Source organism: Scyliorhinus torazame, chromosome 1 (genome assembly GCF_047496885.1).
Source record: "Scyliorhinus torazame isolate Kashiwa2021f chromosome 1, sScyTor2.1, whole genome shotgun sequence".
In the NCBI taxonomy this organism is placed as follows: Eukaryota; Metazoa; Chordata; class Chondrichthyes; order Carcharhiniformes; family Scyliorhinidae; genus Scyliorhinus; species Scyliorhinus torazame.
The window spans coordinates 133,104,943-133,125,660 of record NC_092707.1 but is presented as its reverse complement, the minus strand read 5'-3'; the positions used below and the strand labels follow the sequence as shown (position 1 = coordinate 133,125,660).

At 49.1% G+C, this 20,718-nt stretch overlaps 1 protein-coding gene across 1 annotated transcript in view; it reads right to left on the bottom strand.

Moving 5' to 3' along the window:
* Positions 1–7,015: 7,015 nt before the first annotated feature.
* Positions 7,016–20,718, bottom strand: part of LOC140412916 (putative transmembrane protein 244) — a 108,393-nt gene continuing 94,690 nt past the window's right edge. Inside the window, exons 4-6 of the mRNA XM_072500864.1 lie at positions 12,654–12,779; positions 10,120–10,164; positions 7,016–7,681 (exon numbers count right to left, since the gene is read on the bottom strand). Coding sequence (XP_072356965.1) covers positions 7,590–7,681; positions 10,120–10,164; positions 12,654–12,779 — 263 coding nt within the window. The 3' untranslated portion in view covers positions 7,016–7,589. The remainder of the gene's footprint in view (positions 7,682–10,119; positions 10,165–12,653; positions 12,780–20,718) is intronic.

The following is a 20,718-nucleotide window of genomic DNA, read 5'->3' as shown; positions in this document are numbered from 1 at the left end:
CAGAACCCCAAAATGTATCATGGAGTTCAACCAACCTCTCCCTTTTATGTATTGTTGCTTTTGAAGCACACAGCTTATTCTCCAAGTGTGGTATTACAATTATGGACACGTGGGTTTTTAAACACAATGTTTAAAACAATGTTTATCCCATGAACTCAATTTAACCTCTTAAATAAACATTGGATCACTTAACACCCCTTACTTCAAAGATAACCCCGAAAATAATACAACACTATATAATCCTTCAGTTATTCCTTTCAACATCCAAGAGACTTAACACCTTTAAACAGAAACACATCAGGTCAAAGGCATTACTATTATGAGTTTAAATCACCCAAATGATCCTGAGATAGTCTTTCATGGCAGAGATCACAGCAGATCCAGCTCACTGCAAAAACAGACACACCCAAGCTCTTTTCCTCAAAACTGAAACTAAAAACTGCAAAATGGCTGAGCTAAAAAACCCAGCTCCACCCACACTCTGACATCACTGCATTTATCAAAGGTACATTGCGTAAACATCCATTTCTTAAAGGCACTCTCACATGACACCTCCCCCCAAGAAAAAAAAAGAAACCATCAACTTCAAGATGGTTTCATTTTTCACTTTTGCATCATCCACTAAGAAATGTACACAGTAAATATACCTTTTCGTTTTTTAAAAAAATCAACACACGCAAACAGGTATAATGATATAGTCCATTTTCCTTTGTTCTTCTTCCTCCAACCAAAATCCTTCTTGATTGAAGGTCTCTTTGAACAAAGTCTCTGCACGATCCATCCATTCCTCCACTCCTCGGCATTTCTCTTTAGAATCAGGGGCGGAATTCTCCGACCCCCCACCGGGTCGGAGAATCGCCGGGGGCTGGCGTGAATCCCGCCCCCGCCGGTTGCCGAATTCTCCGGCACCGGATATTCGGCGGGGGCGGGAATCGCACCACGCCGATTGGCGCCCCCCCCCCCCCCGGTGATTCTCCAGCCCGCATGGGCCGAAGTCTCACTGCTGGAATGCCTGTCCCGCTGGCGAGCATCAAACCACCTCTCTTACCGACGAAACAAGGCGGCACGGGCAGGCTTCGGTGTCCTGGAGGGGGGCGCGGGGCGATCTGGCCCCGGGGGGGTGTCCCCACGGTGGCCTGGCCCGCGATCAGGGCCCACCGATCCGCGGGCATGCCTGTGCCGTGGGGGCACACTTTTCCTTCCGCCTCCGTCATGGTCTCCACCATGGCAGAGGCGGAAGAGACCCCCTCCACAGCGCATGCGCGGGGATGCCGTGAGCGGCCGCTGACGTTTCTCCACATGCGCCGCACGACAAAGTCATTTCCGCGCCAACTGGCGGGGCACCAAAGGCCTATCCCGCCAGCTGGCAGGGTGGAAATCAGTCCTCCGCGGGCCTAGCCCCTCAAGGTGAGGGCTCGGCCCCTCAAGATGCGAAGACTTCCGCACCTTTGGGGCGGCGCGATGCCAGACCGATTCGCGCCATTTTTGCCGTCGGTCGGTGGACATCGCGCCGATTGCGGAGAATCCCGCCCATATACTTTAGTTCAATCTGACCACAGAGTCCCTTGCAATACTCCAATACAGGAGCATTGGTGGTCACACCTTTCAGGCAGTCAATGCCTGTTGAAAGTCCGCTGTCCATTGAAATTTTTTACATTTCTTCAGCAATTCCATCAGTGGAGTAATCACGCCATAAAACTTTTGCACAACTGTTCGAACAAATCCACTCATGCTAAAATATCGCATTATTTCCCTTCGTCTTGAGGGTAACGGAAACTCCGCAAAGAAATTGATTCGGGCTTCACCAAATTCACTTTCGGCTAGGTTCATCACCAAAGCGCCGCCTGAAGTCGATCGAAGAACTCCATACGATGTTTTAAATGTTCTTTCCATGTCTGGAAGTTGTAAATAAAAGCAGATTGTCCCAATTTCTCAATGCAATCCTTCAAACGCGGGATAGGATAAGAGTCTATTCTTGTAACTGCATTCACCTTTCGATAGTCCACACACAACTGTTGGGTACCGTCTGGTTTAGGTACCGTCACTATGGGTGAGCTCCATTGGCTGCAACCCACTTCAATTATGCCATTCTTCAGCATACTCTCAATCTCTCTGTTAACCTGTGCCAATTTTAAAGGATTAAGTCCATATGGATGTTGTTTGATAGGAACAGCATTTCCCACATCTACATCATGTATAGCCATTTTAGTACTTCCCAATTTATCTCTACAAACTTGCCCATGTGATATCAATAACTCTTTCAGGTCAGTTTGTTTTTCCTCTGGAAGGTAACTTAACAATTCATCCCAATTTTTAAGGACATCCTCATTTTCCAATTTAATTTGAGGTATGTCAAATTCACAGTCAGCTGGATTTGGTTCGTCACTTTGAGTTAGAATCATTAAAACCTCCTATTTAACATATAGACATAGAATTTACAGTGCAGAAGGAGGCCATTCGGCCCATCGAGACTGCACCGGCTCTTGGAAAGAGCACCCCACCCAAGGTCAACACCTCCACCCGATCCCCATAACCCAGTAACCCCACCCAACTCTAAGGGCAATTTATCATGGCCAATCCACCTAACCTGCACCTCTTTGGACTGTAGGAGGAAACCGGAACACCCGGAGGAAACCCACGCACACACGGGGAGGATGTGCAAACTCCGCACAGACAGTGACCCAAGCCGGAATCGAACCTGGGACCCTGGAGCTGTGAAGCAATTGTGCTACCCACAATGCTACCGTGTTGCCCCTCCTTCCCTTTCAAAGTACCTTTTAAGCATATTCACATGACACACTCGGTGAGTCTTCCTTCTTTCTGGTGTTTTTACCACATAATTCACCTCACTTAATTTCCTTTCCGTCTGATACGGTCCACAAAACCTAGCTTTTAAAGGCTCACCTACCACTGGTAACAACACTAAAACGTTATCCCCACTGACAAAACTACGAACTATGGATTTCTTGTCCGCTACCCGTTTCATCACATTTTGTGCAACTTTCAAATGTTGTCTAGCCAATTCACCTGCTCTATTTAATCATTCCCGAAAATTTGACACATAATCCAATCGTGTAATTTCTCACCCACCAATTTTTCCTTAATCAATTTAAGTGGTCCTCTTACTTCATGACCAAAAATTAGTTCAAAAGGACTAAATTTGGTAGACTCATTAGGTGCATCCCTAATTGCAAACAATACGAATGGAATTCCTTTATCCCAATCCTCTGGATAATCTTGACAATACGCCCTCAACATTGTCTTTAATGCCTGATACCTACTTTCTAACGCGCCCTGCGATTCTGGATGGTACGCAGTTGATTTCAATTGTTTTATTCCTAAGCTATCCATAACTTCTTTGAATAACTTTGAAGTAAAATTCGATCCTTGATCTGATTGAATTTCTGTGGGTAGTCCATATCTAGTAAAGAATTTAAGTAACTCCTCCACAATCCTTTTAGCTGTAATATTACGTACTGGAATGGCCTCTGGAAACCTAGTAGACACATCCATTATAGTCAAAAGATAGTGATTCCCACTTTTTGTTGTAGGAATCCTACACAATCGATTAGGACCCTTGTAAAAGATTCCTCAAATGCTGGAATGGGTATTAAGGGCGTTGGTTTTATCACTGCTTGAGGTTTCCCTTGACATGTATGACATGATTGACAAAATGTAACTACATTTTTATGTAGTCCAGGCCAATAAAAATGTTTCTGGATTTAGCTTGAGTTTTCCTTATTCCCACATGACCTCCCACTGGTACCTCATGTGCAACTCGCAACACCTCCTTTCTATAGTCTACCGGCAATACTACTTGATGAACTTCTGCCCACTTTTCATCCGCCTGCATATGTACAGCACTCCATTTTCTCATCAAGACATCACTTTTACGGTAATAACACTGTTGTATACTCTCAGATTCCTCTTCCGTATATGCTTTCTGATATATCCGTTTTATTTCTACATCTTTCTGTTGTAACTCCGCCAATTTTCCTGAACAAAAATATCCGCCTCATCCTCCACCTGTTCTTGTTATTTTTCAACCATCTGATCAAAAATCGTTTCTGATAATTGCACTTCAACTTCATCTTCACTCTTTGATTTCTCCTCTTGTCTTAACCTGTGACATTGCGACCTGGTTACTACACAATCCGGAAAAATCCCAGGATATTCATCCTTCAACCCTTCGGTTGTCTGATTTTCCACTGGCTTATCAGCCACAGTAGGCATCACTCCCACCTGCGATCCAGCTATATCATTACCCAAGATAAACTGTATTCCTGGACAAGATAGTTTCTCTATTACTCCTACTACACTTCACGACTCTTCACTGGACTTTCTAACCTTACCTTATATAATAGAATGCTACTCCTCTCACCCTGAATTGCACATATCACCACCTTTTCTGGCAACATTCTTCCCAAACTACAGCCCCCCAAGAAGTGCCTCATCCTCTCCGGCCCCGTAGTGGGTTCCGACCTGTACAGTCTACTGTAGAAATCCCTAAACGCCTTATTCACCCCTGCTGAACCTTCAACCAGGTTCCCATCCCCGTCATTTACTTTCCCTATCTCCCTGGCTGCCTCCCTCTTTCTAAGCTGCTTTGTGCAAGCATTCTGCTGGCCTTTCCAGGGAGGATCTTAAGAGGTGGGATACACTGCACTTAATATTGGCGGGGAGGGTCCAAGTGGTGAAAATGAATATTCTGTCGAGATTCTTGTTTATCTTTCAGGCTCTCCCGATCTTTATATCAAAGGCCTTTTTTCGGAAAGTGGACCTGATCATTTCGGACTTTGTATGGGCGGGGAAGGTGACCAGGGTGGGGAGGACTCTGCTACAGAGGCAGAGGCAGCAGGGGGGGTTGGCATTGCTATACTTGCTTCATTATTATTGGGCGGCGAATGTGGACAAGGTGCTACGGTGGTGGGAAGGAGAAGGGGTGGCGTGGGTTAGGATGGAGGAGGAATTCTGTAAGGGGTCTAGTTTGAGGGCTATGGCGATGGCAGATTTGCCAATGGTTCCGAGTAGGTATTCAGGGAACCCAGTGGTACAGTCCACAGTGAAGATATAGAATCAGCTGAGGAGGCATTTTAGCATGCAAGGGGTGTCGGTGCTCACGCCGCTGTGTGAGAATCATAGGTTTGAGCCGGGGGGGATGGATAGTGTATACAGGAGGTGGAGGGAAGTGGGGCTGGTCAAGGTGAGGGATTTGTATTTGTAGGAAGGGTTCGCCAGTCTGGAGGAGCTAAGGGAGAGGGTTGAGCTGCCAAGGGGTAGTGAGTTCAGGTATCTGCAGGTTAGGGACTTTGCGCAAAAGGTCTGGAGGGGATTCCCTAGGTTGCCGAGATACACCCTGCTGGAGCGACTGCTGCTTCCAGATGTGGAAGGGGAGGGAAGAATTGGGAATGTATACAAGTGGCTGGGGGAGCAGGGGGGCGAGCGGGTGGCGAAGATCAAGGAGAAATGGGAAACTGAGTTACGAGGAGAGATCAATTAGGGAGTATGGAGTGAGGCACTGCGAAGGGTACACGCGACCTCCTCGTGTGCAAAGATGAGCCTGATACAGTTTAAAGTGGTGCACAGGGTACATATTGTCATGATATTCAGGTAAACATCATAGCACATACATACATACATACTGATGGACAGATCAACACACAGAACACGACAGACAATCACAGGCAAGAGCATACACAGTACAAAACAGGGAACACGACACTTCCTGGGCACTCGAGCAGGAGACGGCTCAGGGCACAGAGCTCATTACAAGCCACTCAGACATCCACCATGTGCTGAGTGCCACTACACGATAGAATTAGGAATAAGTCCACAGAATCAAGGGTCATGATCGAACCTCAGTAAACAGTTTACCAGTGTAAATAGATGTTTGAAATAAAACTGCGTTGTACCATTCGCAACCATGTTGGTTTGTCTGTGTAGCAGAGTACCCAACGCTTCACATATGACTTGGGCAAGAATGAGTAGGTTCTTTCATGTGGTAGCAGATAAGTGTAAGAGGTGTGGATGGGGGCCAGCGAATCATGCGCACATGTTTTGGGGATGCAAAAAAATTGGGAAGATTCTGAGCTGGAGTGTTCGCAGTCTTAGCCAGGATAGTGGAGGAGGAGGTGGACCCGGACCATTTGGTGGCGATATTTGGGGTTTCAGAGAAGCCGGAGCTCATGGAAAGTAGGAAGGCCGATGTTGAGGCCTTCGCCTCTCTGACTGCACGGCGACGAATTTTGCTGGAGTGGCGGTCGGCATCGCCACCGGGGGTAGTGGCTTGGTTGGGTGACCTGTACGACTTCCTGAGGTTGGAGAAGATAAAGTATGAGTTAAGCGGCTCTTCAGGGGGGTTTGAGGAAAGGTGGGGATGTTTGTGACCGTGTTTGGGGAGCTGTTCGTCGCAGGGGAGGGGTGAGGGGGTGAAAAAGGGGAAAAGTCTGTACAGACTGTATTGTTGATTGTTAGGAAGTATGTTTCCCGGGGTGTTTTTTGGCTGTAACCTGCTTTGATACATGTTTGTAATAAAATACATTTTTTTACAAAGTAATTCCTCCTGGCAGAGGCGGAGCATCGCGGGAGCCCCGGAGAATACCGGGACGGGACGGTTAATGATATGTCAACAGCGTTTACTGTACATTCGGCATTGAATGCATTCACGCCACTGTCGAGACACCGGAGCATGGCATTCTGTCGGGCGTCTTGATCCTTCCTCGATTTTTGACTGCACACGATTCTCGTGTTTCCCAATTCCAACGTCAGCCGATGGAGATCCCGCCCAATGTCCTTTTCAAAGGCAAATGTTAAACATGGATAAAAAGTTAACTTTTTGAGGCCAGGGTATTTCTGTATCCAACGGGAAAATACAATCAGATTGTAATTGTTGTATTTTACACAAATACGTAGAATTAATATTTTGTGGTTTTATCTTGGATTCTACTTTAAACCATTTTATTATTTGCAATCCACATACTTTCTATATTGACAGAAAGAAAATTTGACTTCTGAATTACCTTTGAAGAAATCCTTTAATCCTCAAATGGTTCTTTAAATTTGACAAGTTATGTATTTTTTTCCTATAATACTATATACCATACATATACAGACTTAATTAGAGCACAGAGTAAGGTCCCAATTTCTCACTGGCTTAGTACTGGTACAGCAATTCTGCTAATGTGCAGAGCAGGTTTTTTGCCAAATACTCCAAGCCGCAGACCTACTGTACATAGAATGGGATCAAATCAAAATTACCTCCATGTCTGTCACATTCAATGTTTGCAAAGCAACAAAAATCTAAGTTCAAATGATGCTAGGGAAACGAAGAAAGGTTGGGTTTTAAAATTATATTAGTTGCTCTCCTCAGCTGCTCATGATAGTCTTAACCTTTGTACTAAAATAGACCTTCTCTGGTAAACCATCTCACTTAGAAAACACCGGCTCTGCATTTCAAGCGTTTAGCACAGATTATTTCTGAAGAAGGATGCAATTCCCACTGAAATTAATGCAGATATGTTATCAGGTTGCACAACTAGGAGAGTTTTCCTTAACTCGAACCTCTCCTGCCGTGTTTGATCTGTTCCCTCTCAGAGGTTGTTTGAAGAGTAACCATGATTATTCTGGCAAATAAAGTGAGCAACTAGCTGACCATTACAGATCATCATCAACAAGCCACCACCTGTAGAAAAAGCAAAAAATAACATTCATTAGAATCCATAGAATCCCTACAGTGCAAAAGGAGGCCATTCAGCCCATCGAGTCTGCACTGACCCGCTGAAAGAGCATCCTCGCCCACGCCCTCGCAACCCCAATTAACACACCTAATTTTGTCACTGCTCTCTCCATACAAAGTGTGATCTTTCTAATTCACAAATAGTTTGGTAATACTGAATTATGAGTTTAATGCTTTTCATGGTCACACCTCATAAAGCCAATTGAGATATAAGGCTGCTGTTCACTCATGTTGGTTCCTTCCAACGTGGAACATAACCCAACCCTGTATATATTTTAAAACTTTATCCTTACTATTATTTCTTATTTTTAAACTGAATTTTTCTGCTGAGCAAAAATAATTAAGATGGTTGACTCTCTGTCTGTCAGTTGCCAGAACAAAATAATTTTCTTCTCATTTTCAGAAATGTCACACCTCACTACGCCAAAGGAGTTTCTATCCTGGGACTGTACAGATCAATTTCAAAATGAGTTACAGGAATGCAATTGCATTTGATTAGCCAGCCTCGCTACAGGAGTCTGTGGGTCTATTGGAACAATGGCTTCCCATACACTAGCTCTCAACACGAATGGCGTCCCTTTCAACCCATAATGGCTGAGACATTATCAAATCCAAATTCCAGATGCTCGATAAGCATCCTTTGTTGAAGTCACTGTAGGGAATAAAGGTTCCATGAACCAAGGTATTGGCTGTTTGAGGAGTTTATACCTTTCTGAGGTATGCAGTCAGCCTGCTGTTTAACATCCAACTGGCACGCCACACAGAAGCAACCTCTGACCAGTTTGGACCACCAGCCCATCTAGGCTGACTCTATTGGAAGATTTCATATCATCGCCTACAGAACTGACACAATCTCTGCATGCCTATTTGTGGCATCCACGCCACCTGAAAAAGTAAATCTTACAACAGCAGTCTACAGCCAGCCGGCCATTGGATGCCTACGTAAAAGACTTCCTCATTCGTCTCTGACTTTGAACTCTGGAACTCATGTGAACCAATATTCAGTTTTTCTGTAGTGCTTGTATTATAAAACCTTAATTTCTCTGTCCCTCTCTTCACTGTGTGAATGCGGAGTGAGAAGTTGCGAATACTGCTTTTTGTTTCGAATGTGTGAAATAAACTAACCGTCTGAGTTAATCCTAACTCAAGTTTGCTGTGGAGTTATTAGTAAAATTGAATCACACAAAAACTGAGGGGTTGATAAACTCCACTTATTCTCAAAAAAAGTAATTCAAAACACCTTCCACTTTTGGACAGGTGATAAGAGGAAAATAGTGCAGTTTGAACAGACTCCTATCTGTGGGATAGCATGGGAGTATTGAAAGCAGCTACTGGATTGTGGTTACTCAGAAAAGGCCGTAATAAAAGCATCTTGAACTCTGCAATCTTTTAAAAATCCTTAAGCAGCACATCACAATCATGTTCACAATTCAAAAGTGACAATAATTGATAGTTGTCCTGATGGTGATTTTTGGCAATCTGTAACAGGCTACTGGCTCATACAAAAGCTCTCGCTGATTAGCTTTGAAAATAATTCAAATTGGGTCGTGCCTAATTATTTAACTGAGATTGTGGAAATATCATGGAGTCATGCTTTGTCGCCCCACCTTAGAGCAACTTGAAGAGCTAGCCCACCACCCCAAGTCACCTTTCAGATTACCATTGCTTTTATATTTCAGTTATAACTGACAAAATACAACACAATGGTATTGATATACAGGCAAACCCAGAATTGTTCACACTCACAGGACACATGTATATTAGAAGAGTATCTTATTGTTTCAGGCTTAATTTCAGTGCTCTTGGTGGCTCCGAGTCAAATTATGTCCTGTGAAGCGACTTGGGACGTTTTACTATGTTAAAGGCACTAAATGAATGCAAGTTGTTGCTGTCTCTCCCTTCATATTCTGTTTCAATTTTTACTATAATAAGCATTAAATCAATTGGAAAATATTTACTTTAAAGCTTGTGGCAGCACGTTGGCACAGTTGTTAGCACTGCTGCCTCACAGCGCCGGGGCCCGGGTTCAATTCCACCCTTGGGTAACTGTGTGGAGTTTGCACATTCTCCCCGTTTCTGAGTGGGTTTCCTCCGGGTGCTCCGGTTTCCTCCCACAGTCCAAAGATGTGCAGGCCTTGCTAAATTGCCCCTTAGTGTCCAACGGTTACAGTGGGGTTATGGGGATAGGGCGAGAGATTTGGCCTAGGTATGGTGTTCTGTTGGAGAGCCGGCGCAGACTTGATGGTGCGAATGGCCTCCTTCTGGACCGTAGGGATTCTATGAGAAAGCCGCAAGAGAAGTTAGATGCGTATTTAGCAGTTCATAAATTGGAAGTCTGGTTAGAATCCACCACACATTTTTAAGAAAAATCTGCTTAGACTTACCCAAAGCCAACCACCACTGCCACGTTAAAGGAAACTCAGCCATCACTGTAAATTAAATAAAATCTGGAGTTCACTTAAAAGATGGGACTTTCCATTGTGTAATAAGACAGGTTCAAATAGATCTGGACATAATAATGAAAATCATCAAAATTACTAATGCAGGCTGGTCTAGAATTATTAACTTGTATGAGGCTCAAGCACTGCTTCCAGTTGTAGGCAGGGTAAGCAGTGAGTATACATCAGTAGACAGAACCAAAATCAGGAATTTCTGTTATGCTCCTATAATTCTAAATGAAGACTCTGGTGGAACTGTAGGCGGCACAGTAGCATAATGGTTAGCACAGTTGCTTCACAGCACCAGCAATCTGGGTTTGATTCCCGGCTTGGGTCACTGTCTGTGTGGAGTCTGCACGTTTCCCCTTGTCTGCGTGGGTTTCATCCGGGTGCTCCGGTTTCCTCCCATAAGTCCTGAAAGACGTGCTTTTTAGGTGAATTGGACATTCTAAATTCTCCCTCTGTGTACCTGAACAGATGCTGGAGTGTGGCAACTAGGGGCTTTTCACAGTTAATGTAAGTCTACTTGTGACACTAATAAAGATTATGATTATTATTAACTGCAATGTGTAGCATCAAAAGTAGTCTAGTACACAATTAAACCTCAGTTTTAAAATGCTCATCCTTGTCTTCAAATCTTTCCATGGCCTCCTCCCTTCCTATCTCCATAACCTCCTCAGAAACCTTTATTTATAAAGCACTTTTAAAGCTTTGCAGGAGCATTTTAAAATAAAATTTGACAGAAGTTATTTAAGGAGAGGTTACGACAAAACGTAGCCAAACAGGTTCATTTTAAGAAATGTCTTAAAGGAGGAATGAATGGTAGGGAGTGCCTTGGGAGCGGAAGCCATGACCACCAATATTGCAGCAATTAAAATATCTAATCCTTTAACCTTCTAAGATCTCTGCCCTCCACCAGTTCTAGCCTATCCTCAATTATTATTACTTGATCATTAGTGGCCATGCCTTCAGCCCTAGGCCCTCTTCTATTTTGTCTTTGAATTTCCCCATCTCTCTATTTCTCCCTCCTCTTTGACCAACCCTACCTTAATATCTCCTTATGTGCCTTGGTGTCAAATTTTATTTGATAATGCTGTTGTGAAGCATCCTGGAATGTTTTACTCGGTTAAAGGTGATAGATAATTACAAATGATGTCGCTTCCTCCAATGATCTAAGCCATTTTGCAGGTTGTTTACTTTATTTTGGTCACTGGAATCTGGTTGTTGGAAGTGAGACCAATACTTGTTATCCATCCTAATTACATGAGAAAATTTGAGATGATTGAGTGGCTTCAGAGGGCAGAAAAGAGTCAAACATGTTGAGGTACATGAGGCTGGATTCTCCGATCCCCGTTGGCAAAATCGCGTTCGGCGACGGGGCGGAAAATCCCCGACAACGCCAAAATCGAGGTGGCACTGCTTTTGCAATGCGCCGCCCCTTGAACTGCGAGTACACCGCGCGCCGTATCCACGGCCTCTGTACGTTGGCTGAGGCCCGCCCCGCGATGCTCCGTCCCCAACCGGCCGAGTTTCCAACGCCGTGGGACACGTGTGGTCTCACCCGTCGGAACTCAGCGTGACGGCTGCGGACTCAGTCCAGCGCCGCCACAGCGGGGAAAGGGCCAATCCGTGGACAGGGGTGGACATATTCGGGGCTGGGGGCACTGTGGTGGGATGGTCCGGGGCGCCCGAGCCAGCTGAAAGGGGTGACTATTTCACGGCCAGGGTTTGCGAGTGGCATCCGCCATGAAGCACGGCGCGGCCGCTGCAGGCCGCCACTGTGCTCATGCGCGGCCAAGGACCCTGCAACTCTTCAGGTTGTATCGGCAGCTAGAGCTGGGAGCTCTACGCTGCCTGGCTGCTAGCCCCCCCCACCCCGGAACAGGGAATCGGTGGCCGTTTTGCGCCAGTTTACCTGACATAAAACGCCACCGTTTTCATGCCTGCATGGGGACTTAGTCTCCAGAACGGAGAATCCAGCCCATGGTACTTGAGTTACCTATAGCCATACTCAAAACCAGGGAAGCAGCAATGGAGAAGGATGGCTGGTTTCCTTCTCTCAAAGACATCAGTGAATCATTTGGGCTTTTACTGAAATCCCACTATCTCAAGTACATTTTCCTTAATATTTTTAAAGTGGCTTCAGATTCTCAAACTGCCACAGTGGGATTTGAGCCTAAATTTGCAGGGTCATTAGACCAGGCATTACGAGTCCAGTAACATAACCATAACACTATTTTGTACATGTTAACCAGTCTTCTATACCTCCTGGTCGATATGCTTGAATGGTATGCATGTCGGCCTACAAATGTGTTGCTTATCTTCTTGATGGTCCAGGGATACTAACTAGGGAAGTGGGGAAAGAGTGACGCATACTCAGAAATAAAAATGGCATTTACTCGGCATCAATATTTACTGATACGCTCCAATTAGCTGTAGGTTCCATCTCAAAGCCCAGTCTGCTATCCTAGGGTACTCACCTGCTGAGCTCAGTATGACGTGGATGAGTGTAACGGTGATTGAGTAGTCCCATACCCACTTCTTAACTATTGCTGCAAACAGCATGCCACTGGTAAAATATGTGAGCTCCATGGATAGCAGATTTACTAGAAGAATCAGAACAGACAAAACAAGTAGACCGTAAAACTTAAATCTATTTAGCATTTGGCAAAATAAATAACTCTGCATAAACCATTTTCCTCATGGGGAAACTCAGTTTGCATTACAATATTTTTACATTTTAATTGTTAAAAAAAAATACTTTCTTGGTTCTCAGCAAAATAGGTCCTCAGCTCACTGATACTGAAAACTTCATCTATGCCTTTGTTCCCTCTACTCGACTAAACCAACACCCTTCCAGACGGCTTCCTATCTTCCAGTCTCCATAAATTTGAACTTGCGCAGGAGTCGACTGCCATATTCTGACAAGTGCCGTTCTCCCATCATTCCTTCCTTGCCGACCAAGACTGGCGCCCATCCAACAACACTTCAATTTTGAAATTCACATCCTTGTTCTCAAATCTGTCCATGGGCCTCTTCCCTCCCGATCTCTGCAATCTCCTCCAACTTGACATCCTCCAATTCCATTCCTTCATTCTGGCTTCAAATGCATCCCCAATTTCAAGTGTTCCAACACTGATCTCCATGCTTTAACTGCCTGGGTCATAAACTTTGGAACTTCCTGCCTAAAATTCTTTGCTGCTCTATTTTCTCTCCTCCTACAAGACACTCCTTGGAACTTAACTCTTTTAAAAAGCCATTGGTCACCCATCTCATTATCCCTTTATCTAGTTTAGTGGACTGGTTAGCTCAGGGCTAAAGAGCTGGCTTTGAAAGCAGACCAAGGCAGGCCAGCAGCACGGTTCAATTCCTGTACCAGCCTCCCCGAACAGGCGCTGGGATGTGGCGACTGGGGGCTTTTCACAGTAACTTCATTTGAAGCCTACTTGTGACAATAAATGATTTTCATTTCATTTTCAGTGTCAAATTTTGTTGATAATACAACTGTGGAATGCCTTGAAATGTTTTACTACATTAAAGGTGCTATAATAATGAAGTTGTTGCTGTTGTGTCAATTTGAATGGAATGAAATATTTTCCTGCTATGAATACACAAATTGCAGAAACTGGGTGACCACTGATGAGACATCATGGGCGAAATTCTCCGTTATCGGCGCAAAGTCCGCCGATCGGCGCAAAAAACGGCGCAAATCCGACTAGCGTCAGGTCGGAAAAATGGGTCGAACGTCTCCGGCCCGAAATGGGCTAGCAGCGACGTAACGGGATCCGCGCTTGCGCACGTGGTTGACGCCGTGCAGCGTCATACGTGCCGCTCGGCGTGACGGCTCATAAGGCCGCGCTGCTCCCCCCCACCCAACCGGAACACCCGACCGGAACACCCGACTGGATGGCTGGCCGCCGCTCAGCCCCGAGGTTCGAGTCACGGGATGTGGAGGCGCTCCTGGATGCAGTGGAGCAGAGGAGGGACACCCAGTATCCCGGGCACGGCCGCAGAGTTGCCCCACGCCACAGCCGGCGTCTGTGGAGGGAAGTGGCAGAGGCCGTCACCGCTGTGGCCCTGACACCACGGACAGGCACCCAGTGCCACAAGAAGGTGAACAACCCCGTCAGAGCAGGCAGGGTGAGCCTCCCCCATATCCCCCCTCCCCCACATCCCCCCCTCCCCCATATCCCCCCTCCCCCATTTCCCCCCTCCCCCATTTCCCCCCTCCCCCATTTCCCCCCTCACCCATATCCCCCCTCCCCCATATCCCCCCTCCCCCATATCCCCCCCTCCCCCATATCCCCCCTCCCCCATATCACCTGATCACTGCCTGCGTGTCTAACCATGCATGCTTCATTGTGTATCGCACGACCAAACGTCGAGGCACCCATCCCCGCAGATGCAGACCGCCCGCAGGATGCCCCTCGGAGGCCACGGGAGACAGAGAGACCTGGACCCTCCAGCATGCGACGCCCGCAGGATGCCCCTCGGAGGCCACGGGAGACAGAGAGATCCGGACCCTCCAGCATGCGACGCCCGCAGGATGCCCCTCGGAGGCCACGGGAGACGGAGAGACCTGGAGCAACAGGGAGACGACACCCCGTCACGTGCGGGAGTGACTACCCAGCGACGAGGGGGGCAGCCACAGGCCCCCGTCACATCCGAGCCAGGACACCACTACCCAGGACACCACTACCCAGGACACCACTACCCGGGACAGCACTGCCCAGGACACCCCTACCCGGGACAGCACTACCCAGGAAGACAAAATGCCGGACAGTGACTCAGAGTGGATGGGTGGAGACGAACCCCCACCCCAAAGTGCCATGGACTCAGAGTGGGACGAAGAGCACGACACAACGCCACTGCTGTCACCAACACCCTCCACCATCGCAGAAACACTCACCTCGGTTGGGCACTTTAGTGATGAGGCGTCTGGTACACTCACTGGTGCGCACAACACAGCCGTTCCGGTACAGCAGGTGGAGGTAGGAGCAGCAGAGGGGCCGGGCGGTCGGAGGGCAGCCCAGCCCAAGCGAACATCTGCCGCCCAGATGCATCCCGGGTTCTTGGAGTTTCCACACCCACACATAGATCCGATGCAACCACCGACCCGGAGACAAGCGAAGAGGGTGACGGGCGGCTTGCGGCGGCTGCGGTCGCAGGTGGAGGAGTCCACCCGCGTCCAGGAGCTGGAAGTGGTGTCGGTCATGCGTGCCACCCAGGCCGACACCGCACGGGTGGCGTCCGCGGTGGAGGCAATGGGTGCAACGGTGTCAGACATGGGTAACGGTTTGCGAGGCCTGGGGCTTTCCGTGCAGGCGGCGTCTGTGGCCCTGGACATGGCTGCCCTCTCACAGGAGGCCATGAGCCAGTGCCAGCGCCAGATGGCAGAGGCGCTCAACATCATAGCCCAGTCTCAGCAGGTCATGGCCCAGTCTCTGCAGGCCATGGCCCAGTCTCTGCAGGCCATCGCTGAGGGCATCGGCGCCAGTGGCCATGTGCGAGCCGGTGTTGCACTGTCACAGACAGGGTTGGCCAACCCCCTGGGCTCCATGGCTGCAAACCTGCAGACCCCTGTCGATACCAGCACGGGCCTCCAGGACTGGCAGCGCCAGATGTCGGGGGGGCGTCGGATGGCCAGTCCGTTCGCATCCCCCACCCATGTAGAGGCCTAGGGGCCATCGGGCACCCCGAGGGAGGAGGAGGTGGTGTGGTCCGTCCCGGCTCCCCCTGTAGGGGAGGTCCCGGAACACCACGACACCTCGGACTCCCCCCCCTTCCGTCCCAGGTGCATCGGGTGGGCAACGGGCAGGACAGGCTGGCAGCTCGCCATCCCAGTCGCCCGGGCAGCAGCCTGGCCCATATAGGCCAGGACGCCCCAGGAAACGGCCGCCAAAGGGATCCAGTGTCAGAGGGCAGGAATCACAGGAGTCCACCTCCAGTTCTGCTGTACCGTCTGGGGAACCACGTAGACGTAGCCAAAGGGCCCGTAAGGCCAAACAATTAGACACTGAGTAAGTTGGCACGGGTGCAGGGCACAGATGAGTTTTAGGGGCTAGGGCACGTGCATGAACTCGTTTGGTTATTAAAGTCAATGTTACACCTACAGAAGCTGCCTTTGTGCTCTGTCCAAAGCGTGCGGCGGTATCATCTACGTTGAGCGCAAGTGTGTGTGTGAGGGGTGGTGTTACCTCAGCCCCATGTGAGTCTGCCCCGTTCCCCCTGGGCCGCCATCAACATCCCCCGGGCAGAGGACGGGACCGTGCGCTGCAGTGTCACAGCCGCATGCAGGGATGGTCCGGGTGGATGGTGGTACTGTGGCCATGGGTCAGACATAGTCCAACGATGTGGAGCCAGGAGCTCACCGCAGGGCGGGCTGTCATCATCCTCCATGGCCTGCAATAGACACGCGTCCACCCGCAACTGTGTGAGCCCGGCCCGTTGTGCCGCAGGTGGATCGGCAATGGGGGGGGGGGGGGTGGTGTCCATGCGGGTGGGGTGGGTGGGGTTGGGGAGGGGGGTGAGGGTGCTGGGTGGGTGGATGGGTGGGGGGTGTGGGTGGTCGGCTGTTGCCATGGTGTGCGGTCTGTGGCCATACTACCCGATTCCCACGCCCATCTAGTCAGTGAAGCGGGCGGCTATCAGTCTGTCCCGTGCCCGCTGGGCCAGCCGGTAATGGTGGACAGCCTCCCGCCTGTGTCTACCCCGTCTGCCCTGACCATTGCCCCCATCCCCCTCATCTGGGGAGGACTGCGCCTCTTCCTGCTGCTCCTCCACTCCGCCCTCCTCTGCCTGTGGCACATCGCCCCTCTGCTGGGCTATGTTGTGCAGGACGCAGCACACCACAATGTTGCGGCCGACCCTATCTGACCGATATTGGAGGGCGCCCCCAGAGAGGTCCAGGCACCTGAAACGCATCTTCAGCATGCCAAAGCACCTCTCTATCACTCCCCTTGTCGCTACATGGGCATCATTGTAGCGGTTCTCCGCCTCATTGCGTGGCCTCCGTATAGGCGTCATCAGCCACAATCGCAATGGGTAGCCCCTGTCGCCCAGCAACCAGCCCCTCAGCCGGGGATGGCGTCCCTCGTACATGCTGGGGATGGATGACCGCGACAACACGTATGAGTCGTGTACACTGCCTGGGTAACGGGCGCAGACTTGCAGGATCATCATGCGGTGGTCGCAGACCACCTGTATGTTCATCGAATAGGTCCCCTTCCTATTGGTGAACACGGCCCTGTTATCTGCAGGTGGCCGCACGGCGACGTGCATCCCATCAATCGCGCCCTGGACCATGGGGAACCCGGCCACGGCAGAGAAGCCCACGGCCCGGGCATCTTGGCTGGCCCGGTCCACAGGGAAGCGGATGTAGCGGTGCACCATGGCATATAGGGCATCTGTCACTGCCCGGATGCACCGATGTCTGCGATATGCCGGACAGGTCCCCACTCGGTGCCTGGAATGACCCCGTTGCATAGAAGTTCAGGGCCACCGTAACCTTGACGGACACGGGGAGAGGGTGTCCCCCGCCAGTGCCATGCGGTGACAGGTGTGCCAGCAGGTGGCAGATGTGTGCCACTGTTTCCCGCCTCATCCGGAGTCTCCTCCTGCATTCCCGGTCCGTGAGGTCCTGGTATGACTGCCAGGGCCGGTACACACGGGGCGCCCTCGGGTGCCTCCGTTGCCGTGGGGCCGCGACGTCCTCCTCCCCCTCCTCGTCCTGTCGGTCCGGTGTCCCTCCAGCCTGGGCGGCTGCCGCCTGCCCCTCTGCGGCAGCCTGCGCCGCCTCTCTGGCACGCTCCTCCTCCTCCTCCTCCTCATCCAGGGCAACATGGACATTAGCGGCTGCCGCCACGGCGGCCAACATCGCTGGATGATCGGAGTGTCCAAAAAGGTGAGGTGGGGTTACAGGGTTAAGGGGATAGGGTCGAGGTGTGGGCTTAAGTAGGGTGCTCTTTCCAAGAGCCGGTGCAGACTTGATGGACCGAATGGCCTCCTTCTGCACTGTAAATTCTATGATTCTATACTTGGCAGTGTCAGTCCTAACTAGCCTAGGAAACCCAAACTTATCTTTGAGTTGAGCTTGGAGGGGCTTCAACTGCTGACAGACCTCAGACTTTTCAGCCATGTGCAAAGGGAGGAGCTAGCAAATGCACAGTTCTGCATCTTTACATTCTTCAATCCAAGGACAGGCCCCGTGCACCTGCATATAAAGTGAAAAAGAAGGATGTGAAGAACCCAGGTCAGGTGACCAACTGTGGAGTGCCAGAGTTAGTAAGTGTTGCAGACAGGGAACAATGCAGATTTCCCCAAAACAGGGGAGTGAAGTCTGGGAGAGGTTCCAAAAAGATGTTCAGGTAAGGGACATTGATAGGAGAAAGAAACAGGTCCCAGTTAAGTTTAGTTAAAAGAGAGGACCAGAGAAAAAGGCTCCAAGTTAGACAAAGGGCTGCGGAGAGCAGACTTTAAATAAAGAGGACTGAAGAAAATCCTGCAATTGAGTGGACCATTGAGGCAAAGGTACCCTTTGGAGCTGTAGAATTCTGCTCGGCACTACTGAAGATTTGAAGTTGTGTCTGTAATTTGGTGTTTGGCTCTGCACTCGGGAATCCAGAGGACAGAATCTCAGCAGATGAGATTGAAACCCTGCAAGGTTGGCCATTGTTTTTTCTTTTATTTATAAATTTAAAATACCCAATTCTTATTTTTCCCAATTAAGGGGCAATTTAGCGTGGCCAATCCATCTACCCTGCACATCTCTGCGTTGTGGGGGTGTGACCCACGCAGACACGGAAAAAGTGTGCAAACTCCACACGGACAGTGACCCAGGGCCAGGATCGAACCCGGATCCTCGCCGTCGTACGGCAGCTGTGCTAACCACTGCACCACAGTGTTGCCCCTGAGGTTGGCCATTGTTGATGGTAGCCGAGTCTGGTAACTAAAGAGGGCTCAGGAAAAGCCCTGAAGATCCAAAAAGGCAGCAGAATAGAGGCGATTGTGTTGAGTGTCGCTGGGGCAAAGGTACTCCTTTGGAGCAGTAGTGATCTGTGTGGCACGGCCAGAGAGCTGAAGTAGCGCTTCTGAGTGCTCGAATGCAAACTCAAGAACCAAGGGAATGGATTCTTGGGAGATGGAAACTCTATGAGGTGGACTGTTGTGAAGTTGTCTGGGTTGCAACAACTTTTGGAGAGAATTACAGATCTTCAAAGGTGAAAATTGGAATTAATCACAAGCAAGATGGAGTTTAGTGAAATTGTTGACTCGCAGTGTTACTGACATCTGGGTGGGTTGTTGAGGTATCCATGGAATCTGATTAGGTCGCATTTGGCCAATTAGTGTGTAATGCAGTGTGTTCAGCCACAGTCTGCTTGTTAATTCACAGATACCATTACATTCAAGATATGTATAATATATAAGATAGATATTGGGGTGGATTATCCACCGCCAATAGCAGAGTTCTTGGTGCAGTGGAGAAACCTGTGTCGAGCAAGAAACGGGATTGGTGTCCGACGCTTCGGTCCCCTGCTGCCGGCGGCAGTGAGCTACAGGCCCTGCACCAGCAGGAGGAGGAAAATGGATCATCTGAATCCATTTGCATCCTATTATCAGGCTGGACATACGATTCTCCATGCCTCCATGATGCTCTGGCCTTCTCGACCGGGATTCTGGCCCTCTCGACCAGGTTTCATGCAGGCATGGATTGGGCAAGTATTTTCAAGCATGGCCTTGACGTGGTGGATCTTGTGGTGGGTTAAGTATGTTACGTAGATGCCCCCAAAATCAATCGTAGGGCCCCCCTCCACCCCACAACGCAAATTCTGCCTACCTTATCACCCAGCTCTCCCCATCAGACTCCCCCATCTCAGAGACTCCTATCTCAGTGATACCACTGTATCAGAGACACCCCCAAATCAAGGACCCCCATTTCAGAGACCCCCGTTTAAGAGACACTCATATCAGAGACCCCTAAATCAGAACCCCCCCAAATATCAGAGGCCTCACCATATCAGAGCCCCTATAGTCACCCCTGCCTGGAAACTAAAGCGCAGTCCAGGCAGAAACAATGAAAAATCACTGTTTTTTCACTTACTTGTCTCTTACACCTGCTGCCTCAGGCAGAAGTGTAGAAAGCAGAAACTGTTCTATCATAGAAAGACAAAACACATCACAAGGCTTTAGCCCCCCTCAGATCCTTTGATCTGCAAGGCTTCTAGTCACTTTCAAAGAGAAATAACTTTTAATAGGCCATATTTGCCAGGGCAATAGCTTTCAGATAGCCAGCTGTTTGCATTATTTATTTAATGTGTCTCAGGTACCCTGCTGTGAAGCTAACCACAATGTTTATGAACTAGGAGTTAATTGCAAGGCAGCATGGTAGCACAGTGAGTAGCACTGCTGCCTCACGGCGCCGAGGTCCCAGTTTCGATCCCCGCTCTGGGTCACTGTCCGTGTGGAGTTTGCACGTTCTCCCCGTGTTTGTGTGGGTTTCGTCCCCACAACCCAAAGATGTGCAGGTTAGGTGGATTGGCCACGCTA